Source organism: Pelodiscus sinensis, chromosome 8 (genome assembly GCF_052426305.1).
Source record: "Pelodiscus sinensis isolate ZL-2025 chromosome 8, ASM5242630v1, whole genome shotgun sequence".
Lineage (NCBI taxonomy): Eukaryota > Metazoa > Chordata > Testudines > Trionychidae > Pelodiscus > Pelodiscus sinensis.
The window spans coordinates 32120877-32148246 of NC_143059.1; the positions used below are offsets into that span (position 1 = coordinate 32120877).

Genomic DNA, 27370 nt, shown 5'->3' on the forward strand with positions numbered 1-27370 from the left:
TTCCATGGCTGACAGCAGCAGACCTCCAATACTCAGAGAGGGTGTAAGAGGTCCTGCTGGGGAATAGGAAACTGTCCACTAAGGCCACTTGGAAGCATTTTTCTATCAGGGCTACCAAGAACGGGATTTTCTATATGGATGTCTAGGTCCCACTCTTCCTGGACTATCTCCTGGATCTCAGGGTCCAGGGTCTTTCCTCCTTGTCAATTAGGATCCACCTGCCAGCTATTTCCACTTTTTTACCTGGGCTCCCAGGTAAGACCCTCTTTGCAGATGCCATGGTCCATTGGTTTCTTAAGAGGTTGGATAGGCTTTAACAACATGTCCATCAACCCATCCTTCAGCAGGACCTTAATCTGGTCCTGACCAGACTCACAGGGCCCCCGCTCAGGCCCCGGCCAAGTGTTTGCTGCTGAACCTCTCCTGGAAGATGTCGTTCTTGGTGGCTATCACATTGGCCAGATGTGTCTGAATTAAGGGCCCTTACCTTAGAACCACCTTATACAGTTTTTTTTCCCCCCAAGAATAAGGTTAGGTTATGCTCCAACCCTGCCTTCCTGCCAAAGGTGGTGTCTAAGTTCCATGTCTCGGAGGACATTTTTCTCCCAATTTTTTACCCCAAGCCCCATGCTTCTGCAAAGAACAGGCTTTACACACTCTATGTTAGGTGAGTCTTAACTTTTTATTTCAACAGGACAAAACCCTTTTCTAAGTCCCTACAGCTGTTCATGGAAATCGGAGCGGCTGAAGGGAGGGGGGGGAGCCTGTATCTGCGCAGATGATTTCCTCCTGGATTACTTCCTGTATCAGGGAATGCTATGGTTTGGCTGGGGTGCCAGCCCTTCACCTTACACCCCAATCCACAAGTGCACAGGCCTCCTCTACAGCTTTTGTGGCTCAGGTCCCTATCCTGGACATTTGTAGAGCCACTACGTGGTCTTCAGTGCAAACCTTTGCCAATCATTATGTTCTGGCTCATCAGGCTATGCAGGCTGCAGCTCTGGGTAGGGCTGTCCTCCACTCTGTGAAAGGTTAGAACTCTGACCCCACCTCCTGGGGTTTCTGCTTTGGAGTCACCTACATGGAATGGACATGAGCAATCACTCAACGAAAAAATGGTTACTTACCTTTGTAACTGTTTGAAATGTGCTGCTCCCGTCCATTCTAAATCCTGCCCACCTCCCCTTCTTTGGAGTAGTCCAATAAGAAGGAATCAAGGGGGTAGAGGGCCAGTAGGGGTATATATTAGCTGATATATTGGTGCTACTCCAGGGGACTCCCCTTGCTGGCTCAACAAGTACTGCTAAGGGAAAAACTTCCAATGACTGGTGCACGCAGCGCGCACGCACCTACATGGAATGGATATAAGCAACACATCTCGAAGAAAAAGAAGTTACTCACCCTGTGAAGTAACGATTGTTCTTCGAGATGTGCCCCGTGGGTGCTCCACTCTAGGTGTCGGGTCCTGTCCCGGCGCCGCGGCTCGGAGACTTTTCATAGCCATGCTTCGCCGGCTCGCGCATGCGTAGTTCCCCAGGATAGCGTTCGCGCCTTTGATCAACTGCGCGCGAGCCGGCAACCGTCAGTTCCTCTCAACCGCCACAGATCGCGGTCAGAGCTCCCTGATCTCTTCTTCAGTTATGGTTTTTAGATAGTTGTTTACCTGTAAATAGTTACAGCGGAGCACGGCTGTGAAAAGTCTCCGAGCCGCGGCGCTGGGATGGGACCCGACACCTACAGTGGAACACCCACGGGGCCACTCGAAGAAGAACTGTTAAAAAAGTAAGTAACTGGTTTTTTTTCCTTTTTGAGAGATGGCAATTTGGCATATTAGCTTAGCTAGAAAAAAATCTCTCCGACAATGGAAATTCTTCTTCTAAAGAAATATCATGTTCCTATAAATCATTGGCTAAGAAAGTGCATGTCCTGGTGCCTTTCCAGTCTTGTTGCCATACAACCACAATCTCACTGAAAAATTATTTAATCACTGGATAATGAATCATGTTAAGAGAGGGGATGGGAAAAGTGATATGGCTTGAAAGCTGTATTGAAACTACAAATAAATGTTAAATGGTAAAACAACCAAATAAAAGAAACCTGAAAATGGTGAATTTGAATTAAAGCACAAGACAGAAAAATCTTAACACACTCCTTTTATATCAATTTATCAGTGAAACAAGATGCAAACTTTGACTGGGACTTTGATAGCTTAGATTCTCTGCATTTACCTCTCCATGACTAAATAAGACACAAGCCCGCAGAGCATACTGTTTATTGAAACGAACATCAATGCTATATCACAGTTTGTAAACCTCGCCTGGGGCCAATTTGAAATGACTTCATCTAGTTTTCCTCAGTCATCCTTGAAAAAAATATCAAACTACAATGTGAGATCTTGAAGTTCAGATCCCAGTTTAGGTCTGATGTTCCTTAGATAGTAAATTCTATGGAGTCAGCACATTCAGATATTGAAGAAATGTTCCACATTACCCTGGATAAATCCCCCAACTACAATTCAACAGGAATGTTAATGAACTTCAAGGAGCAACAGGAATCTAATATTTTTAATTAAATCCAATAGGACTTCACTTCTGCTAACACTGAGGTAGTTTTTCATTAAGTTAACAGGGAGAGTTGAGCAGAAATTATTTATGCTGCAGCACTGGTGTACATTTTCTTTGTTTTATTGTTTGTCTTGTTTGGATTTTTTGTGGGGGGGGAGGAGTGTTTCTTTTTTCCTCCCCCAAATAAGCATTTGCTTAACACAGGCACAATACAAGAGAGTGAAAAGAGATACAATGTAAAAGCCAGGTAACACTTGTTATGGTTAGATATTTTAATTCAGAGTGCTTTTGTTAAATTACAGATTAAGCTATACTCATATTATAATTTGAGCTAAATTATGAGGTGAGGCCTGAGAACAAAAATGAAAGGTTAGCAGGAACAGATTAGCCAAAGGAATCCATGCTGCAGTGACCACACTCCTTTTTTTGAGCATGTTATCTCAAGCTGAACTAGCACTGGGAATCACACTTGCCAGCTGCAATGTAGACAAACCTTACAGGGTTGACTTCTAATTTTACAAGAATAATTGTGAAAAAACCTGCGGATACAAATGATCTCCCAATGCAATGACATTTATGTAGAACACACATGCAGAAAATGTATACTCAGTCTTTAATCTTTGTTTTACAATATGTAATTAAAATGCATCTGACTGCACAGCTGGGCCTATTCTTTTTATTGAAATTTGTTCTAAATTAGTATTTACTAGACACATAGGCATAAATCTTTGTTTATAACTAACAATAGTTCTATTTTCTACTTTTGTTTAGCCAACCTCTAGTTTAAAGATTATCAGTGTTTTTTGATACCACTGCAGACTTCCACCTGACTGCTCATTTTCTCTTCATCACAAAGGAAAGAATACATTTCAGATGGAAAGAGTCTATTCTCTCCTCAATCTGTCTATATACTGTAATTCCCACTAACATTAATAGACACTATGCAAGATGCTCAAGGGCACAATACACCTCTCAGTTTTCTACTCAAATTTCCCACCTCCACCAATGCATGTAATATCCCAACACACAAAGTCACAGCTTCATAAAGTTAGACCCTCATCTAAGGGAGAAGATCGCCTCCCAATGTAAAGTGCTTTGATACTTGTTGGGAAATCCATGAGGGAATAAGTAAATGGAAACAACCAACGAGAAAGAAAAGATGTGAGGGATAATTTTATTCTTTAACTCAGGGCTTCCTGACTTTGGAAGCCATGGAGGCCACAATGATACTCACTGCACATGCCAAGGGCTGCAACTTAAATGTGGCTGCATATACATGCAAATATATATGCAAATATATGCAAATACCTTCTTTCACTCTGATAGGCATGAATACAAAGCATTTCCCACAATGTCCCAGCGCTCCCGGCACCTCCTCCCTGGGGGCTAGAAATGACGACACACTGTACCCATCTGTTCCAGCCAGCCTGTCTGCTTGCATCTTTCAATGCTTCCCCCACCTGGGAGATGCCTCACCGTTATGGAGCATGTTCCCAGTGGAGGTCATGTTCAAAGGATCCTACCCACAGGCCACAGGTTGAGCCCTGCATAAACCCAAACCGCACCATGGGCCACAAAACAAACGGGCCATCGGCCACCTGTGGCCCACAGGCCGAGTGTTGAGTAGCCCTGCCTTAACTGATACCAACATAACTAAAATGTGACTGAGCGGAATTTGCTTTTTGATACCTAAATTGACATTTGAATGAGTTTGAGGCAAAAGTACTCTCTTAAAAGTACTCCTAGAAAAACTACCAAGATCTAGGATTGACTTCACTCCTTGTCCAGACTCCTCTGCATGACTGAGGGACCTCGAAGATCTCCCTGCTTTAACCTCACCCCAAATTTGACACCTTGCCAGCACCACTATCCTCATAACTAAAGTCTGTTACTAGTGCTCGATAGTTAGAGAAGTCTGACAAACACAAGCCATAATTTCCTTCTTTAAAAAAATGCTGCCCCTGCAATATAATACTATAAAATGTATATGGTCTGTAGCTCTACACAGTACTATCACTAGTAGTTCACTACAATCTCCATTTTAAAACTCTGATGACTGATGTTAAGACTTTTTCTATCATCCAATGTATTTTGCATATATAAAATATGTACTTATATTAGGGATGTAAAAACCCATTAAAATAGTCACCCTGTTGCACTATAAAAATATAGCTTAACCTGTTAACCACTGCACTGTGGGAGGAGGGGCTGCTCCAGCCCAGCCGCAGAGGGGATCTAGCCAGCTGGGCCTGCTGCACTACAGGTGGGGGGCTGTTCCAGCCCACTGTGGCTGCAGCAGGGGTCCAGTTGTCTGGACCTGCTGCAGCCATGGGGGGCTTCTCTGCCCAGGCCCACCCCAGTCATGGGAGGAAGGCTGTTCTAACAGGGCCAGTAAATTGGTTAATGGATAAGCAGTCCGATAAGACTACTGGTTACCAGGTAACCAGTTAATCTCTTACATCCCTAATTTATATACCCAATTTCAGTCTACAACAGAACACCAGAATGGAGGATAGTCATCACAGGGAACAGATGCTAAGGGCCAGCCTAACTCAGAACATTTCAGCCTGCACTAAGACCACCACTTGTTACACATTCACCATGCTGGATGGAAGCCTGAGTGTGTATATCGTGCAAGAGAGAGAGAAGCCATAATAGATCATAATAAAGCTGGTCTGAAATTTCCTGATTTAAGTTTGTTGGGAAATATCAATTTCATGAACCCAAGATGTTTCTGTGAAACACCTGTGGTTCAAACAAACCTTAGGCTCAGCCTCAGAGCAGGGGCCAAGCTAGTGACTTCGCGCACCGACTTCCCTGGGCTTTACAATGCAGAGCCACAGCAGGGAAGAGGATGGAGAATATTGAATAGAATGTATTTGTTTATATTTCAACAAACCCAAATTTCAAAAATCACAAAATTTCCCACAAACTGGAAATCCTTCATTTGTCAGTTCTAATTTCAAATACTGCTGCTATAACTATAACATTATAGCGCACTAAAATTCTATCCAGCAATGAAGCTCAGCAGAACAAAAGGCTGAGTTCAGCAATGTCTGCTTTGAGACTTTTACCCAATATTATGGGAGTATAATGTACAGTACTCAGGAACAGAGGAAAAGCTATACAAAATCGTGTCCAAGTCAGAATTTCTTTAAGACATTTTTGTTTAATATACATTCCGAGGCAACATTCTATCTCAGCAGTTCTTAAACTGTGGGTTAAAACCCCATTTTAAATAGAGTGGCTAGGGCTGTATTAGACTTGCTGAAGCATGAAGCCTGAGCCCACTGCCGAGGGCCAAAGCCACAGTTCTGGACCAGTTTAGCTCTGGAAAACAAGAGTCATGTTACAGGCCTCTATCTGAGGCTGAAGACCTTGAGCTTTGGATTTGCCCCCAAATCTGGGGCAGCAGGGCTCTGGTAGGCTCAAGCTTCAGTCCTCCCTCCTGGGGTCATGTAGTAATTTTTGTTATCAGAAGGGTTGCGGTGCAATCAAGTTTGAGAACCTCTGTTCTATTTGATAACTTGACAAAATACAGCCATGATAGTGGTTTGTTGTAAAGTTGATTATCAGTAAACAAAGGAAGAAATAATTGAAGTTTGGCACAGAATAGATATTCCATTTTTTTTAAATAATGAAAACACAAAGAATGGGACAAACAAGTGCTTAACATTTCAGTTTTAACTAAGAGTCACCAAAACCAAAAGGAAACAGTTACTGATTGCCTATTTCAAAGTAGAATAATGCTCTGTGGGGTAAACAGAAACTCTCATATGCAATAAGTGACAAAAACCATTTATCTGATTACTTGCTCTGCTTTCTGTCCCTCTACCTCCTCACTGAAATTTAAATAAAAACCAATTTAATTGAAGGCAAAACAGGCAAATAATTAAGATTCATTTAAATCTAAATTGTGCAGGATTTTATTTAATTATAGAATCAAATTACAGGACTTTTTCGACATATCTGATCACATTGAAACATTACATGCCAGTAGGGACGGATGAGAGTGCCGCGGGGCCCCGGCAGCGAAATATTGCAGGGCCCTCCCTTTGACAAGGCGCATGTGCTGTGGCGCCACGGCGCATGCGCAGGGCCTCGGGAAGCGTGGGGCCCGGGGCAGCCACCCTGCCCTAAATCCGCTGCTGCATGCCAGGTACATCATTCAGCAATGTAAGGGTCAAACATTACCTTCTCAGCTAAAGAGATTTTTAAGGCATTTTGTTGCACATGAGTTGACAAATTTTGCAAAATGAGACTTTTGCAGAATAAGCTGTCAAGGGGAGCTTGAATACTCTCCCATTTTTATGCAGCTATCAACTAAGATAGCGTAGCGTACTCAAAAGTTAATTTAGATCAACAACTATATACCTAAATAAATCTATGTTAAGTATTGGTCTTATCTAACATAGCTTGGCCCCATCTGTGTTAAAGGTTCATGCAGTCTTTCAACCATGTTATCTACTTGTGTTACAGCTCTGGGCCAAATTCCTTCTTGATATGGTTTCATTTATTTCAGGGAGATTTACAACAGGGAAGAACATGGCTTCAGAGCTGTAAAATAGCTAGGTTACAGTGTTGTTCCATCCATATAAGCAGACCAAATCATGTTATAATATGATCATCATCTAGCAGGTTTCTCTCTGAAATATGATGATACTTCCTCATATGGTTGTATGAAACCCTCTATGTGGATAATTCAACTAACTTTGACTTTTGCATATTACAACTCCCTTTCCCACCAGCAGGGAGGAGTTATTTTGATTTTATAAGCATTACAAGTTTTTGTTCATTCCATCCTATTCAGCTATATGATAAAAATACAACTATGTTCTAGCTTAAACAAAGACAGTTTTTTATTTCATTTCAGCTTTAAATAGAAAATTAGAGAGGTTATAGATATAAAGACACCATATATGTCAAGTCTACTCACCTTTCCATCATACCGCTTCACTACAAACTGATCCAGACCTAGATCTGAAAGAGGAAAAACAGATTTAAAATGCTTTTAGAGCAGTGCTTCTTTTTTGATAAGGCATTTAAAAGAAAATAACAGGTTATTTGAAGGTAACATGACTAGAAAGCAGAGAGAGAAGAAAGGAAATCAATTGTTTTTCTACATGTTTTTTCTTGAGGTTCAAGAAAAGTGTCCAATTCACAGCATGAACATGGAAAACCTATTTAACTACAGAACACACACAAAACAGACAGTGATAGCACCACATCCACCACTAGTCTCTACTAGTCCTTTTTTCCTAATGTTCTAAACTGAAATGATTTCTACCCCATTACTAATCCTTACCCAGATATCAAGCATGTTTATTTGAGCCTGGCACAGAGTGTAATTAAAAAAAGAATTATTTTCAGGTTAAATAAAATTTTCTGTTCCTCCCAGAATTAACAAAGGTATACTTCAACCAAAAATCAATTTCGCCAGTTCTTGTGGGGGGTAAAGTGACATATGAATGAATTCAGAAATAAAAAGGAAAAACATGGAAGGCACATTCAGAATTAAAAAGTGCATTAACCAAAAGGTTTTTATATTAACATATTCTGCACATCATATCACCACAGAACAGAAGGATTTTATTCTTAGAAGGAAAATAATATTTATACTGCTGAGGAAGAAGGCATATTTCAATCTACTTCTACAGCCTAACCAAGCTTATGCACACCAATGAAAGCTTAATAGTTAATATAGGAAGGCTAGCAAATGATTTGTACAGCAATAATAAAAACAATACATTCTTTAAATTGAACTCTCGAATAACTGGATTATTGAGATTATTGGCAGTAATTCACACAGGAGTGTAGAGATTTTGAGTTCCTGGTTTGACCAAAATTTACTATAAAACACATGTTTTCAGCCGGTATTTTTATAAATTAACAGATCCTCCTGTTAACCTGACTGAGAAAAGAGAGCTGGGGTTGAAAAGAAAGAAAAAGTAACTTGTCCAGTAAGGTGAAGAATAGATTCCTGTTACCTTTTAGGAGTAAAATTGATAAAATGCTCCCCTTCTACTCAAAGATCCATAATGGTCATAGAGCAGAAAATGGAGCTGTTCATCACTTCATTGTGATCTCTTCGACCTATCTGAGACAATGCAGTAAAAATCCCTGTCCTTAATTTAAAAGGCTGAATGAAAAATTAGAGAACTGTCAGATGCCTTTTTTGGATCTGCGGGTATCAAACTGAGCAGTCATCCCCCTAATATTTGTGTGCATGTCAAGAAACCCAGATGTACAAATGAATTTACAGTGTGCAGTTTCAGAAGTTATCCTTCCTTAAAGTAATCTGTTCCTTTTCAAGGTGTGAGGCACACAGAAACCACAATTAATGCTTCTGAATAATCTGCCGTGGGCTATGTTGATTACCTAACCTTGTGCCATGTTGGTGGATGAGCTTTTATTTCACTATCCTGTAAATAACATGTGGACTGTGCTAACGTGTCTCCCAGACCACTGTGAGCTTGTTGGTTCTAAAGAAGAAACTGAAGAGACTGTCAAATAAAATAAGCTCCAGATTTTGTGTACGATTGAACCTGCTCAGAAAGCATGGGGGCTAAGTGGGATGGGGAAGGGAAGACTGCACAGGACGAGGGGGAAGGTGGCAGAGATGTGGTACCAAGTTATCTGGTGAGTTGCTGCCATATGGGGAGGGGTGGGGGTGTGGCTGCATGGAAGTGACCTTATGGATAGAGCACAATAATCAAAGCAAGTACAGGTAAAAGAAATAAATCTGTGAATTTATTTTGATTGGTGCCATTTAAGAAGCTGCTTTAATGCTATTCACTCTGGCTTCGATACTGATCCAGTAAACCGTTATGCGTGTGGAGGGCTCCCATGCATAGATATTTGCAGGATGGAGCTTTAGTGAATTGAATACTCAAGTAAAAGTGTGTGGATAGCTGGGCCACAAGCAGAGGGGCTGTTCCAGCCTGTTGGGGCCCCGCCGCAGATAGGGGGTACTCCATCCCAGCCAGAGCAGCCACTGGTGTGCCATGGGTAGGGGCACTCCAGCCGGGCCACAAGCCCCTGCCAGATTAACCAGTTAACTTATTTAATAGGATTTTACTTCCCTAGTGGATAGGCCTAGCTAATGACATTTGCATGGCTACATTTCAGACAAGGTTGACATAGAAGGTGTTAATTGTTTAAAGAAAGAAAGAGTTTAGATAAGGAGAGCTCTGTGGATCTCACACATGCACACAAAATGAACTGGAGCTATGTCTACACTTAACAGTAACTTTAAAGCAAGGCTGCAGCAGTGCTTTAAACTGTAAGTGCGGCCATGGCACAAGCACTGGGAGAGAGCTCTCCCAGCACTCTATGTAAACCACCTCTGTAAGGGGTATAGCTAACAGGTGTGAGAGCACAGCTCTCAGTGCTATTGCCTGGCTCACACTAGTACTTTACAGCACTGTAACTTGCTTTATTACCTATTTTTTCTGTTCCATGTATATTAAGTATTAATCAGATGAAGAGCTGACATTCCAGAGAAACTGTGTAACCCTGAGGGAATGCCTTCTACTCTCCTTTCCTTTCCAGTATCAAAAAGTATTCTGATATTTGCCATGAAAGCATGACTATTTCTAGCTGAAACACAGATTTGTTTGGTGTTTTAAAGCTGAGCTATGCGTGCAGATAATATGCATGCAAAAGTGACAGTTTTATGAACTGCAAAAGTCCTTAAGCATACTAGTATTTTGGCAGTTGCTTCATTTTTTCAGAGCAGCCCTGGCAGTGCCAGGACAGCATGCCCAGCTGCGCAGCTCACTGGGCACCAGCAGAGGCTTTACTGACTGTTCTGCCCTGGGGCTCAGAATTGCTGTCAGCAGACCTGGGTTCAGGGCAGGAAATGAGGGTGCAGAGTCTGGGTGGCAGATTAGGGATGTGAATGCTTAACTAGTAAGCATCATCCTAATTAGGTGATGTTTACCAGTTATAGTTAACCTGCAGGGGCTGAAGCATCCCCTTGCTTGCATTAAAGGGGCCATTCTGGCCTGACCACACTCTTCCCGCCTGCCCGTTTAAGCAGTTAACTGGTTAAACATAATGTTTAACCGGTTAACTGATTAAACTAGATTTTACATCTCTCTGGGAGACAGGGTACAGAGTGGGCAGAGGCCTTGGGTGTGAGTCACTTATCTGAGCAGCTTTTTCTAGCCGTATATTAGGACAATGTTCTTTCTTAAGATTTTTAACATCAATACAAAACTCACAATCCGTTTTCTTCATATGTAGCCCTCTTTTATAACAGTCACCATCTGCTACTATATAATATCATAAAAAAATGAAGTATGACATCAAAAGTATCGCTAGAAACTGAAACTCCTTTGTCTTATGAGTACTTGCCTTGAATACTACTGCATACCACCATAACCTGTAAATAGTGCATCAACGGGTCTCATTTACACTACTGTGAGCCACTGATCTAAGTTACGCCAACTTCAGCCACATGACTAATGTAGCTGAATTTGATGTACTTAGAGCTACGTACTGCAGATCTTCACTGCAGTAAGTCCGCGGCTGATGCTTTCCTGTTGACTCCCTTTACTCTTCTCATCCTGGTGGCATACTGGAGTTGACAGGAAACATTTGGCAGCTGATTTATCGCAGCTATACTAGACATGATAAACCGACTCCCAATGGAGTGACTGCTGCCCATCCATCTGGTGGTTAGTGAAGACATGCCCTAGTTGCCACTGCCTCAATTAAAATGTTTACAATAGAAATTGAGGGTTTGTATAGACTGGAAGGTTAATTGAGACCTAGTGAAATGGTAACAACACAGGAACTAAGAGAAAGCTGGACAAATGAGAGAAAGAAGGGATGCTTAGAAGAATGTTTTGTTTCTTTTCATTGACAAATATTCAGCTTCAATTACTTATTTAAATTTTGGATGCAAGCAACTTCATTAGAATTAGTCATCTTCAATTTTTGACACTATACATCCACCTCCCTCTTCCTTGAGAAGCCCTCTCACCAAAACCAGGGAAGAACAAACTTGAAATTATTAGTATTTTTAAAAAGGTAAAACTTAGTAAAGAAGATAATTTCATAACAATAACATTTACATATACAATGACAAGTGCAATGGCCCCTTAAAGGCTAACAGTTTTATTTGTGCATAAGCTTTTGTAGGCTAAGAATCACTTAATCAGATGTCTCCAATACTAATACGCTACCCCTCCTCTGATACTCGTCAAAATTTACAGAGCTTTCCTTCAAGCAACAAATAAGGGTATGAGCAAAAAAAAAATCATTTGCAGGTCACCTTTAAATATTCCTATGAGCTAGCAAGTCCTTAAAAAACCTGCAACGTTACCAAGATCATGGCAGACTTGCTGCTGAAGGAAGTGGAAATAATCATTGTGCCTTTCATTTTTATCAGATAACAACTCACTCTCCATAATTCCACATCAGGATCTGTACAGTTTAATTGTCTTCAGCACAGCCAACTATATTCAATTTCAGGAGTAAATAAAAATATAATTTCCCTCTGTAGCCCATCTTTTTATTACTCAGCAGGTGATACATAAAGACAGAAAAACTAACTTTAAGGCAATCACAGGAACATCTGTACTTCTATCCTCTAAAGGTAAAAAGAACAAATGCACATCAATCCCTGTTGATGCAGACTAAGCAGTTAAATGAAGACAGACAAATTGATTTTAAGCAGCAGGCCACAAATTATTAAACTCAGACACAGGAAAGGGCTACTGCCTGCCTACCACCTATGTTCTCACACAGTATACCAGACACTTCATTGGTTCCAGTGCAGGAATTAGAGGGCTACCTCCACATAACTCATGGCAGGCACTCTCCTACTAAAGGCTCAGCTTTTTCTAGCTCAGAGGTAGGTAATATTTTTTGATGGGGGGCCACTCCAAGAATTTGGTAAGTGGTTCTTCCACTATATTAATAGAGGAGATATGGGGTCTGTGATGGAGGTTGGTTTCAGAAAGGAGCTTGTGGTAAAGAACTGGGATACATAAAGAGATTGTGACCTGGGGCAGGAGGCTGAGGTACAGGAGGGGAGGCAGGGTCTGGGAGGGAGTTGTGATTTGGGGCAGGAGTGCAGGAGCAAGTGCAAGGGTTTGGGGTGCAGTGTTTGGGAGGGGGTAGGGATGAATGAGGGGGCAGAAGGTTGGAAGGGCAGGGGAAAGGGTGTCAGAGGCTGGCTTTGGCCAGGGGGCGCTTTCCTGTGCAGTTCCTGGACAGAAGCCCAGCAGGTTCCTCAACCAGAATCCCTTCCTTCTATGCCCCTGCACCGGCTGCAAGGGCCACGTGTAGCTCTGAACACAGAGTCTGGAGGGGAAGGGGTATGGTATTTTGCACACTGCCTGTCCTGGTAAAAGGCAGGTCCCAGCAGCAGGGGTCATCCCCACACCCACACTCACCGCAGAGGCAAGAAGCGGAGCAACATGTCAACCGGTGGCTTCTGGCTGGGGCACTTGCTGCCCCCTTTGGTCATTCCAAAGTATACAGTTCCTACTGTCATACACTCCTCCCTTTCCATTTTATGAGAAACAATTGAATTCCAGGGACAACCAAACCCTGACCTTGCTTTAAATTTCTAAAATGTATACAGAATACATGTGTAAGAATAGAATATACACACTCAGCAGATTATAAACTTTCCTAATGATATTTTATATGAAGTATTTTGCATAAAGCATATTCCAATTATGTCATATTCATAAGCATATTTCCATGAAGAATATGGAGTGCAAAGTCACAGTTTCTCCTAAACCTACCTCAGCAGTGATACTACATCTAACTTAACTGAACAGCTACAAGAAACAGGCAAAAGGAAAATATATAGACACTGTAAATACTGTTTCCTGTGAAAACTGTCATTTATTGTAACATCAGCATTATCCTCAGGGCTGGGCAGATTAAAATGTTATCAGTAAAAATAAGTAAACATCGATTTCACTATGCACATTTAAATAAAAAACATTTCCATCGGTAATCACAATTTATATAAAGGCAAAATAAGAAAAAAAAACTCTTGAAACCTAGAGTTTACATATATTTATTTTGTATATTTTGACATGCAATGTTGATAATTTGTGCTTTGACAGTATAAAGTTTTACATTTTGAATCTCAAAATCTACTGTCATTAAATTGCCTGACATAACCCTCAATTTTCTGCAATTTTGACAAATTAAATAGTTAAAAATAGAAAAAAATGCTTAAAAACAAGCACTGACATCTGCTGAAATATTAAAAAAAGAAAAAAATAAATTCTCATTCCTAATTATCCTGTAGTACTGCAAAGCAAAGTCTGCAGTGCATACAAACCCAAGTGCTGGTGTGAAATTTAATCTTTATAGTCTTCTGATGAAAAGGTCAATATATTACCTGCTGAATGAAACTATTTCTGTTGTACTCTATTACTTCTATGTATACGATTATACATCAGAAGTACATGCATTTAGAGGAACTGTATCATAGCAGCAGCAGGGCCTACTGTGTTAGGGAATATAAACACATACAAAGACAGGACGGTCCCCTGCCAACCTATTTGTGTAATGAGATGTAAAAGGTGACTAAACAGTCAATGAAAACTTCATTCTGAACTCTTCATTACATAAATCACCCCCAAATGTAATTACTGTATATATTACTTACGTTCTGGTTGTTTTTCATTGGGAGTAATAGATCTCACAAAATCTTGTGGTGTCATAAACACTTCCGATTCTCCATGCTCATTTATTACTTTCAAGGTGGCAAAGTATCTGAAGATTTTGTCTGGAGTGGAGTAAGCTCGGATTCTGTTCTCATATTCCATCACCTAGAAATTAAATTAAATTAAATTAAATTAAAATTAAACACATGTCACTACATAAAAGAATTTTCCAACTCTTAGTCCATATTGAGACCAAGTAAAACTTTGTATCTGGAACCGGTCATAATATGGCAATGGCTGCACAATGGGGGTTAGGCTACATCTACACTACAGCAGCACAGCTACACTTCCTGCTAGAGATGTAATAATATTAACTGATAAGCAAAAGCTTCTATGTTAATGCTACACGTATTCCGCCACCTTCCCCCCCCCCCCACACAATTAATATTTTAGCAGGCAGGCCAGCAGCCTGGCTCAGTCCTAGTTCGTGCCAGGTACAGAACCTACCTCCGCTGCAGCTCTGCATTTAAAGGGTATCCGAGGCAGCAGCATGGAGCAACAGGCAGCCGATCTGTGAGGAGAGCTGGTTTTTAAACTGGCTTCCCTCGCGGACCAGCTCCTGCCTGGCACCCCACACTTCTGCCTCGGAATGGCAGATGGCTCATCAGGAGTGGGGCTGCCAGCACCACCTCTGAGGACTATAGACTGGTCGAGTAACTGATAACAATTCATGAGGTGAGTCGACTATTTAATTAACCAATATTGAAACATCCCTACTTACTACAGAAATGAAATGGGTTTTTAGTCACTGCAACTGATCCATTGCTTAGAGTGAATAGCTATATTGTCAGAATAATTCTCTCAAATCTAGATGCATTTAAACCAAGAATTACGGTCAGCTTAACTACATCACACAGGCATGTGAATTTTTCCACCTCTGAGTGACACAGTTAGGTTGATGTACATTTTAAACTGTTGAGAGAGATCTTACTAGTGTAAACTCTCAGGAATTTCTCACAAATCCCATATTTTATCCAGGGCCGGCCTACAACATTTTGGCACCTGAGGAAAGGAGCTCAAATGATGCCCTCATGGCCCATCGCTTGGGCCAAAACTTAGAAAGGTCTCAAGTCTGCCTTCTTCCTGTTCTACTCCTCTCATGACACTCTACCATCTCTGTGCATCTAGAGAAGACAGAATACATATGCACCAGCAGCAGACAATTTTCTACACTCTGGGTCCTAGTGGCGCCCCCCCCCAGTCTGGCACCTGAGGTGGCCACCTCAATTCGCCTCATAGTAAGGGCAGCCCTGATTTTATCTCAAGTCTCATGTTTTCCTCAAGTCACACCCACTGAAGTCATGTGATTACTTGAAAAATCTCAGAATTCATTTTTTAAAAACTAAGTTTCTAGCTCTTACGGTTGTGGAGAAAAATTTAAGAACATGAACCATCAATGTTCAAAAATTAAGACCACTACATTTGCTATTTTAAAAAATTGTACTATTATTGTACAATTTTGGGGGACTTGACTCATGATTTTAGAACATGTGAGTTGGTATCATGACCGGGATGTTGGTAGTCTGACCTAGTGGTCAAAGCAGAAGTCGAGACTCAGGCCAGGTCAGATACTCTGAGGTGAAAGTCTGAGAGAAGCTGGGGATAAACAGATTCAAGTATCCAAAGGAAGGTAGGGTCAGGTAACACCGGTCTACAATTTTTTAGAAGTCATCTGCTTCAGAGATAAAATGTGCTATTTATTATGTATTTTGAATTCAAATATGACAATTAAAACAACTGATTGGCTACTGTTTCCAAGATATTTAAGTTTTTACGTTTTACGTCTATGTATATTGTGTAGATCAGTGTTTCCCAATTTTATTTGGCCAAGGAACCCTTTCAGCTTTTCAAGGAACCTCTAGGTTTGTCAAGCAAAAAAAAAAAAAAAAAAAAAAAAAAAGGAGGGGGGGGGTGCCAGAGGGACCCACCAATTCATGAAAATCCCCACCCTCCTTCCCTGAGGCCTCATCTGCTCTGTTCCCCTCCTCTCCATCACTGGCTATCCCCAGCCCTTATACACTCTCACTAGGTTGAGACAGGAGGTGTGGGGTGGGAATGAGGGATTTGGGTGTGGGAAGGGGCGAGAAGTACAAGCTCTGGGAGGAAATTTGGATGCAGGAGAAGGGGATGTTGGCTCGGGGAGGGGGCTCCAGGCTCGGGAGTGTTGGGCTCAGGTGGAAGGTTGAGGTGCTGAGCAAGACATGGGCTTGTAGATGTGGGGGTGCTGGAGTTTGGGCTGGATATGTGAGGGACTCAGGGCAAGAAGGTTGTGAGTATGACGGGCTCAGGACACAGATTTGCCATGTGTGGATGGTGTAGGAGTGTGGTGGCACAAGCAATTGTTTTCTAGACCTACATTATTTTTTAAGATGCGGTAAGAGTTGACTTAAGTCAGTGGAAAGTCTAAATGATCACAAAATCAATAAGACACCAAGGGTACGTCTAGACTGCAGGCTTTTGTTGACAGAGGCTTTGTTGACAGATACTGCTATTATTTCTATACTACCGGCAGTCAAATATTCTTCTGCTTTTGCAAACTGTTACCTCCATCTTGGAATAAACAATAACTGATCTCAAAGCATGAACTGGAAAAGACAGTGTCTCATGTCCTAGCACTCTGTAAAAACCTAAGAAGCCGTCGGAAAGCTTCCTTCACAGGAACTCAGTTCAGAACACATAGCTTCAGAGTAAGGGGATATAAAAGTTCAGCCTGTCAGCTTCCTGGCTGCTATATTCTAAAACAGCAACCGAATAAGATTAGATTGGGAAAAAAAAGTGGATGAGGAACTGAGCAAGTATTTCAGTGAATCATCTTTACTGGACCAGAGGTTGGTAATATTCTGAAAAATAGGCAAAAGCTGACCTAGCAATTTATTGAAAAAATATGGAAGGATGTCTGAATCCAGCTATATCTTGTGTATGGATTCTAGCTGTAGATAGGAGTCCACTGAATGCATAATCAGTGTAGAGCATAAGTATGCAATAATGGATTAATTCAAAATCCTGCTGAAATCTTGTTTTGGTTTTGTGATTTACATGGGGATTAAGAAATAATACATAGGTCTAGAAAAGGACAAAAATATTAAAAAAAAGACAGGAGAAAATGCATCTTTTAAAAACAATGAATTTAGTAAATGTCATAAGAACTTAGTGAAGGATGTTAGATGTCATTCTTTTAAATCAGAAAAGTGCAAACTTTCTTTCTAATTAGCAGTGATAAGCATCAAGGGGCAAACATCTGAAAGCGACAAGTACATATACAAATAAGGGAATTTGAGACAAACGTGGAATTTTAAAAAATATCTGAGTTCAATATCTAGCAGACCATTCTCAAATCCAATCTACTAGAAAAACACATTGAGCACTGAAATTTTCTCATACAAAAATGAAGATTGATTTTATTCTTTCATGTTGTACACAGACTTGTTCACAACTGCATCAGCTCAGCTGAAGCTATTTCACCACTTGACAGAGGATGAATAGGACAGAGACAATAGGATACAAAAATACTACTAGCAGTTACATTTTACACACATATTGCATGTGTATGGATTTTTCTGTCATTTCAAGAGGGAAAACAATATGTATTCAGTACAAAACCCAAGAATAAAGTCAATTCTAGTACAGTTACTTCAGATCAAAAAAATAATATTTTTGTTTTGTTTTTGAAACACAACAGGTTGCAAGAATTTCACGTTTCCTCAAGTGGTATCCTTCCGACAACAATTTCTTCTTATTTCTGAAAACTTCAATAATCTGGATAATGCAAGCTTGTCAAAAGATACTGTGCAGTCTTTAAAGCTAAGCTCCAGACAACATGTAGACCATTGGCTCCCAATCTTTTGATGCCCGAGATCACATTCAGAATTTGATCCTGCCCCTCCCCGAAGTCCCTGCCTCACTCACTCCATCCCCTCCATCTCTCCCACCCTTACTCACTTTTTCTGGGCTGCGGTAGGGGGTGGTGTTCAGGAGGCTGGGATTTAGGAGGGGATTTGGATGTTAGCTCTGGGAGAGGGCTCAAGATTGAGGTTTGGGGGCAGAGGAGCGTATGAAGTGTTGCCTGTAAGAAGGGGGGGGTCAGGGCTGGGGCAGGTGCTTGGGGTACAGCAGGGGGCTCAGGGTGCAGGAAGGGATGTGTGTGCTGGCTCTGGTAAGGGCTGAGGGTTGGGATGGGGGGCTACGGTGCAGAAGGGGGTTGGGGTACAAAGGGGGTATGGATGCTGGCTCTGGGAGGATGCTGGGGGTTGTGGTGTGGGCTTCCTCAGGGTAGCACTTACCACCAGTGTCTCCAAGTTGGCAGTGCTGCGAAGCCTTACACAAGAGAGTGTGCAGGATAGTAAGGACTACCTGCAGTTAGACATCAGTATGCAGTGATCTGCAGGGCTCTGCTCCCAGGAGAGACTGTGGCCAAAAGAGAGGAGCACAGTGCTGCCAACCCCAGCCCTGTCACCAGTGGGGGCTGTATGACCCCAGACAGGAGATGTGAGTAGCAGCAGGGCTGGCAGCAGTACAGCTGCATGGCCAGAAAGAGCTGGTAATGCAGAGAGCTAGCTCCAGCAAGCAGTGGCACTGCGCTCCTCTCCATTGCCTGTAGCATCTCCTAGGACGAAAGCCCTGTAGATCAGTGGACACCAATGTCTATCCACAGGCAGATGATTTTATCTGTTCAGGTCTCTACACACCTCTTCCAGAAGGGACCAACAAACCACTTTGGCCCTGGGGATAGGAGCAAGTGGGTTCATGCACTGCCCCTCTCTGACAGTATTACCCCATCAGCTCCAATTGACCACAAGTTTCCTGTTCCTGGCCAATGGGAGCAGCGGAAGGCAGTGTTTGCAGGCCGGAAGAGCACACCAAGACTCCCCTCCACCACACACACACAGGGCCACACTGGCCGCTCCTGGGAATGGGCTGGTGGCATGAGGCTAAGTCAGGGAGCCTGCCAAGTGCCCATTGCAATTGACCGTGAGACTCCTCAGGATCCACCAGTTGATGACCTCTGACCTAAACCCTCAGGACAGTATCACCTGGCTCAAAAGGGAGTGGTTGTATTAATGGGCAGAATGCAAATATTCACAGATTAGAAAGACGGTTTGAAAAAACAGCATGCAGGGATTCCCCCATGCACAACAACGAGAGAGAAGCATAATTCTGGAAGCTTAAAGTCCACTCTCTGAGACAGGTTGAAGGAAAATATCTTCTGTAGTCATGAAATGAAACCTAAATAAACCAAGGTTCACTGTAACTAACATTTCAGTTCACTTCCACAGTGTCTTCAGGGCCTCAGATCTATCATATGATGATGAACAGGAACTCTACCGGTTTGGTTTTACATACAGCCTGCATAGTAATGTAGGTGCATTAACATTCATTTACATTAGACTGCGTACTGCAATCAATATTGAAATGAAGTCTCTGCATAATTAACCCTCATAATGCAGAAAACCTGCCAAGAGCTAATAACTGCTTCACAAAGCTCTATATGGGAGCGGTCCTAATGCAGCACACACATTCTTTTTCAAATTAATTATCAAACAAGTTACACCATTCGTATTGTTTTACTGGTCATTAACCTTCAGCTACAATAGCACTTCATCATCGTTTTCCTCTCTCATTTATAAACAAATATAAATATTACTCAAATTACACATATACAGGAGAAGATAGGTGCCCTAGAATCATCAGTTTATGACCACAGCACCAGTCTTTAATGGATGCTGGGTGATTATATCCCAGCTTCCTTCTACATTGATTCACTGCCCAAATAACTTGAGTCATGCTTAATCTAGGAGTTCATCACTTACTGCATTTGTTAAACAGTTAGGGCAGGCATGTCCAAAGTCTGGCCCGCGGGCCAAATGCGGCCCGTGGTTGGATTTAATACAGCCCCCCGCTTCTCCCGGCTCCCCGGTGCTTTTTTTAACTGGCGCACTCAGCGCGCCGCTTCGGGGGGCCGCCGCCACGGTCCCAAACCCTGCCCCTGCACTCCGCTTTGGGGCTGAGAGTGCAGGGACAGCCCCCGCTTCCTCCCCCTCTCCTGGCTCCCCGGCGCTCCTCTGACTGGCGCCGCTTCCGGCCGCGCTGCTGCCGTCCATGGCGGCCGCTGCGGTCCTAAAGTCCTCCATGTAGGGCACGTCCGCAGCCCCACTCCCCCGCTTGGCTACGGGTTCACCCTGCCGGGCCAGCGTGCCCTGCGCTCTCCGCCCGCCTCTGACCCTGCAAGCCCTCTACCTTGGGGCTGAGAGTGCAGGGACGGACTCCGCAGCTGCTGAGATCAGGGACGGACTCCGCAGCTGCTCAAGCTCAGTATCTGTGATTGGCCCTGCGCACTGTCAGCTTCCTGGCGGGCTCAGGCACGTGGAGCTGCGAACATTAGAGACTTCGCCACAAACGGGCTCAGGCACGTGTAGCTCATCATTAGAGACTTCGCCACAAACAGCCACAAAGGCAAGAGAATTCTTGTTGGGCAGTGTATTAGTGCAGTGTATTACCTGGGCAGTGTATTAAACCTCTGGCACTGCGCTCACATGATCCCTTCCCCTTCTGGTCAATTTTAAAAAATGGCGACTGTAAATAAGAGAAGGAAAGTTGACAGTGAGGGCCGCCGCTTCCAGGACAGGTGGAAAGTGGAATATTTCTTCACTGAAATAGAGAATCACTGTGTTTGTCTGATATGCCAAGAGACTGTGGCTGTTTATAAGGAATTTAATGTCAAGAGACACTACCAGTCGAGACATAGCACATACGACAAGCTTACAGGGCACGACCGCAGTGAAAAGTTGAAGCAACTTGAAGCTGTTTTAATGTCACAACAGAAATTTTTCATAAGAGCCCGTGAGTCAAATGAAAATGCCACAAGGGCGAGCTATGAGGTGGCAACGTTAATTGCTAAAAATTGCAAATCTTTTGCTGAGGGTGACTTTTATCAAAGAATGCGTTATGAAAATGGTTGAGAATATCTGTCCCGAGAAGAAGCAAGAGTTTGCTAACATTTGCCTGGCTCGTAACACTGTAGCACGGAGAATTGAAAAGATTTCATCAGATATTAAGAGACAGTTGACATCCAAAGGAGTGGATTTTGACTTCTTTTCAATAGCCTGTGATGAAAGCACGGACCTATCTGACACAGCTCAGTTGCTGATTTTTATGAGAGGGGTGGACGATGAAATGAATGTGACTGAAGAGCTACTTGACCTCCAGAGCCTTACGGACCAAACAAGAGGAAAAGATTTATTTGTTTCTGTTAGTTCCGCCATAGATGACATGAAACTGCTTTGGAACAAAGTTACTGGGATTATTACTGATGGGGCACCTGCCATGGTTGGTGAACGAAGTGGATTATCAACCCTAATCTGTAACAAGGTGATAGAAGGACGCAAAGCTATTAAACTCCATTGTATCATTCATCAACAAGTTCTCTGTGCTAAACATCTCAAATATGATCATGTTATGAAACCGGTGCTAAAGACTATTAATTTTATTCGCTCTAAAGCCCTGTGCCACCGCCAGTTTAAACAGTTTCTACTGGACATCCAGGCTGAATACGAAGATGTTTTATATCACAACGATGTAAGATGGCTCAGTCGGGGGTCTGTACTGCAGCGTTTCTACTCTCTCAGAAAGGAAATCGGAGAATTCTTGGAAACAAAGGGACAACCAATGCGAGAACTATCTGATCCCATTTGGCTGGCTGATTTGGGGTTTCTAGTTGACATAACAAAGCATCTGAATGTACTGAACACGAGTCTTCAGGGGAAAGATGCAGCGGTGAACCAGCTTTATTCGCACCTCAAAGCCTTTGGGACAAAGCTGCAACTTTTCATAAGGCAGTTGTCACAAACACAGCCCAATACCATACATTTTTCAGCGTTGCAGGAAATAATGAACAGTTTTCCACAGGACAATATCAGTGCGCAAACGAGCAGGTATGCAGCAGACATTGCATCTCTGGCTGGGGAGTTTAAACGGCGCTTTCAGGACTTTGCAGCTATTGAAAAGGAGATCAGCCTTTTCTCCTCTCCATTCTCTGTTGACCCCGAGGATGCTCCAGATCAGCTGCAGCTCGAGCTCATTGAGCTGCATTGTGACAGCGAGTTACGCAGTCGTCACCAACAGCTCTCTCTTGTGAACTTTTACCGCCAACTGGATAAGAGCCGGTTTCAAGAGATTCGAACATTGGCTAAGAAAATGCTGAGCTTGTTTGGCTCAACATATATGTGTGAGAAGACATTCTCTGCTATGAACTTTAACAAGAACCGCGTGAGGACAAGACTAAGTGACTCTCACCTGCGTGACATTTTGCGCATCAAAACCACTGCCTTTGAACCAGACCTAGCCTATGTACTGCAGTCCAGATCTCAGTTTCACCCTTCACATTAGTGTAGGCAAGTTTTTTTTTTTCAATTGAGATGAATACATTGTAAAATCTCAGTTAACGTCAGTTGGTCTAAATCAGTTATAAATATATTTGGACACAACACGTATAGTTGGTGTTATGTCGTTTGCCGTTTGCAATAAACTTTGCATAAAATAGTTAATTTGCATTTAATTTTAATGGTTCAAAGAATGTCAGGCAAAATGGTCGGCCCTCACGCATGTTCACTTTATCAAATCTGGCCCTCTTTGAAAAAAGTTTGGACACCCCTGAGTTAGGGGATAACATGGGCGGCAGGTGTGGTAGGCGGGTGAAAGCACAGCTTTCCCAAACCGCCAATCTGGTCCCACCCACAGAACACCTACTGTAGGCATCCTGAGGGCAAAGTGTTGCTGTCCCCAAGTGCCTTCCCTCCCCTCCCTGTGCTCTGAACTGAAGTGGTTATGGGCCTCATGCCCTCTGCCCTCCTCCTGCTCTAGGCTGCATGCCCTGCGCCCTCCCTGAGCTCTGGAGCCAGGGAGGCTAGGGGTCACGTGCCCTCCAACTTCTCCATGCTGGAGGGGTCAGGGCCTCAGCAGACGGTGTGGGGCTGGGGGCTTGCGTGCCCTAGTCCTACCTTCACCGACTGCCTATGGGAGATAAACAAGCTTTAAAACTCTAAGACTTCAATTAAAGAAAAAAAAAAAAAAAAGAGGGGTTTTGAGTCTTTTTGGCCTCAACAGGCTCCTGTTGGATGCACCATTTTGATTCGGACAGCTCCCCTACCCCAGTGAGCACAGGGGAGCCAGGAGGCACGGGCCGTGTTTAGGGGACATGGGGGCAGCTTCGCGAGCCGCACTGACGGGGGGGAGAGGGGAAAGAGCCACATACAGCTCACAAGCCATGGGTTGGCCACGCCTGCTCAAACTGTTTAGAAGGAGTTCTTCAACAGATACATAGACAGACAGAAACAAACTCGCTCAAATACATAGAAAATAATCTAATCTAATTTACTCTGGGATTCTCACTGTTGAGTTACATTTTACTAGTGAAGCCTGACCAGGCCTGCTGACAGGTAGGGGCAAAAGGGGCAACTGCCACTGCACCCAGCAATTCAAAAGACTCCTAATTATTTAAAATAAATATCCATACTAGCCAACAAATGCTTCCTGTCTTCAGTAGCTGGAAGCAACAGCTGAGGAAGCCAATAAGAACCCCCCTGACCTATCAACAGTACTATCACAAGTTTTCTCTTTGCTGGTAGCGAAAAATAATGTTTTTTAATCAAAACTAGTACAGATGAAGGCTTAGATTTTCAAAACTGCCTAATGGAGTTAAACTCCTAATTCTCAATAAAATTTACGGACATGGGGCATCCACATCCCTTAGACAGTTGTGAAAATTTCAGCCGAGGATGTTAGACTGGAATTCATCAGCAAAAAGAATAGTCAGTAACCCCAGCAGACACCCTCAGATACAGTATATGGAATTTAACTGAGTTATCTCACCTAATTATTGATAACAAAAAAGAATTTGGCATCTCCAAATAAAACCTGTGTAACTTATGAAAAGTGATTAAGCCACTACATACTACCCACTTACAATTTAGCAACAAATGAAATGCAGCTTAGAGCATATGGACTTCAAATCAAAATAACTATCAGAACCAAATTATAGAAAAGGCACTGTGAAGAAAATACACTCTTGCTCTTCTGTTGTCCTAAATAAAACATAGCACAATAAAATAAGCATTCAGAGAAGTTAAAAAAAATACAGCCTCCTGTTAAGACCGAGTTATGTCATTTTGTCAGACCAAACTGTAATCTTGTCATATTGATAGTAACAGCTAGTGACTGACTAGTGTTGTCAATCATTCTAAGCAGTACAAAGACCTCAAGACTACCAAGTAATGAAGGCAGGTCACAATGTGTTTTTTCTAGTTTACAAATAGGAGGGTTGAAAAATCAAACAAATAAACATAGGTGCACATTTTTTATGATCAACATGGACTAAATAAATGGATAAAAGAGGGAGAAGTTGGGTTTCAGTAGGCATGGTGAGAGGATAACCACATGGAATAAAAAGGTCCTGCCCCTTGATACCAAGCCCCTCCACAAATAGAAAGACACTTAAGATGCAATTTTTAAATATACCATGCTTCTCAGATTTTTAATCACTGCTTTTTTAACAGAGCAAGGTAAAAGGCCGCTAAGCCTACTTTTTCAAAAGCAACTAGTGATTGAGAAGCTCACTTTTTTGGTATCCAACTTGAGATACTTCCAAAGGGCCACACTTCCCAAAAATCAAGCCGCTGTAAGGCATCTCAAGTTGAGTAACCAGAAAAGGGGTGAAAGAGTCACTAGTCCTCTTTGAAAATGAAGGCTAGTAAATACCAAAAGAAAACCCATGAATACTCCCAGCATTTAAAGTTTAATTCTGTCCTATATTCTCTCCCTGTTTCATTACTGTTCAACTGCAGCAGTATAAAGAACATATTTTGTGACAAGCTTTTGTACCTTACGGTCTCTAAATCCAGAACGTTGTTTCTTCTTCTTCTCTTCTGGCTGTGTACCTCCACCATTTGACTCAATAGTCCTTCTATCATCCTCACCATTCTCGTCTTCTTGGTCCTTCACTTTTTCATTAGTTTCTGTCCTTGCATTGTGTTTTACAGACGATGATGCTTCTGCATAAGCTCTGTGATGGGCAGGAATAAAACAGTGATCAATCAGAAACTTAACTGGGACCGTAAATACAATATTAAACACCGGTTCAACCAACAAGCCGACTGGAATAACAGCAGATTTGACTGTAAATGCCAGAGTTTTTAAAATCCTTGAGGCAGGGACTGTTTCTATGTGTCTGGTACAACAATTAGTACAATGGGGCCATGATCCTGATTGGGGTCCATGGGTACTATTGCTATAGTATTTATTAAAAAAACAAAAACAAATAAATGCTAGTGTACTAACAGGGTACAAAAGTCCAATGTTAGCATGGTAAATTTCCACTTCTTCATTTCCAGACACAGCGCCTGGTATTTGGCACATTTGGGAAAAGAAAGCAGCTCAAGTGATTTAACACTGATAGGTAATGGTGCTCTAAAAGAGAATCATGCACAACACTTCCTAGACTGGATCACTGGCTGCAATTCAGTATTTTGAGGATTAAAAAGCAAATGAAATTTAGGATATTTAAGAATCTGCAACAAATACTGATATAGCCCCCTGCCCTCCTGGTGGAATTCATGCACCCTTGCAAAACAAACTAATATTAATTATTCATTTGTTTGTTTCCAAAGACCTAATTAAATATATGAATCACAGACTGATTTAGGCTAGTTCACATCTGCTTATCTTCTAACCAATAAAAAGCAAACAAAATCCACCACTGAAATGCAGTAAGCGCTATTTTTAAGAACGAAAGAAAAAGAAAGAGAGAAAGATTCTGACATTAAAAGTGTCTTTCAGAACACCTTTAAAACTCCTACCAAAAATAAGACCAAATGATGAAAGGCATAGGAATTCTGTTATATTTTCAGTATTGCAGTGCTCAGAAGCAGCAGCCTTCCGGCCTCAGCTCAATTGGTTCTCTTTTTAATTTTAAGCAGATGACTGTCATATTTCATCCACGGATGAATCTAGTGAATTTGAAGGGTGAAGGAACAATGAAGACTGAAGCTGGTTATCCATAAATTAGAAATACTGCACATAAGCAGAACACTCAAGCTCTTTTCTTGTTGCACGAGCTTCACCAGTAACCCACTGTGCAGATGAAAATTCACTTTAACTGCGTAGTCAGCCTTACTGTCAACCCACTATGAACAAAGAGCAAAGAAAGCTTCTCGAGGCATAAAAGTTCCAGGCTACAGTTTATACACAGAGCAACTCAAACTTCACAACAGAATTCAACAACAGAACTTTAGTACACTTTGCTTTTAATTCAATCTATCAAAAAAGCTCAGTCCAAAAACACCACTAATGAAAAGCATAACATCTCATATACAAAGTCTACCCTAAAAACCACAATCTTCTAAACAAGCAAAAAGAGTTCATATTTGGTCTCCATTTTTACCAACAAAATGTAAAAATGGTGTATCAAAAATTCCTTATGTTTTAAAAATAAAAATGCTACTTCACTGATATTTCACAAGGAAAAACACAGCCACATCTGTGGACAGTCTCCATGCACTACATAAAAAAAAATAAAAAAAGAGAATAGATGACTTCAAAATAAACACCACCAGAAGAAAAGTACAACTACATTAAGTCACTGATTGCTATTATATGTGATAGATTTGGAAGTAGTAAATCATTCTACATTGCTTAAGGGAAGAAAATACTAGGGATGTTAGAGTGTAGTCTTATACATGATTAACCAATAAGTCTATGTATATTGGTTAATCATAACCACTACATGCGCACACATACACCAGTCCCCTGCTGCCTCTGAATCAGAAGCAGCAAGGGGGGGGCGAGGGTAGGAGGTGGTGCCTATGGAGAGCTGGCTTGTCCTCCGGGGCGAGAAAAGCTGCTCCCCGTCTCCCTGGTCTGCAGGGAGACGGGGAGCAAAGCCTCGGAGCACGCCAGCAGTGGGACAGCCGCGGCGCGCCTGGACTGTCCCGCTGCCTGCGTGCTCTGCGGCTTTGCTCCGCGTCTCCCAAGTCAGCAGACCATGGAGACGGAGCAAAGCCGTGGAGGACTTGGGCGGTCCCGCCACCCCCGTCTCCCTGGTCTGCTGGGGGGGGG

The 27370-nt window shown here is 42.3% G+C and overlaps 1 protein-coding gene across 3 annotated transcripts in view; it reads right to left on the reverse strand.

Moving 5' to 3' along the window:
- Window positions 1–27370, reverse strand: part of MICU1 (mitochondrial calcium uptake 1) — a 224330-nt gene that overhangs the window by 125258 nt on the left and 71702 nt on the right. For all 3 annotated transcript variants that reach the window (XM_075935002.2, XM_075935003.2, XM_075935004.2), the window contains 3 exons: window positions 25139–25319; window positions 14209–14371; window positions 7501–7544 (listed from right to left, as the gene is read on the reverse strand). In XM_075935002.2, coding sequence (XP_075791117.2) covers window positions 7501–7544; window positions 14209–14371; window positions 25139–25319 — 388 coding nt within the window. The remainder of the gene's footprint in view (window positions 1–7500; window positions 7545–14208; window positions 14372–25138; window positions 25320–27370) is intronic.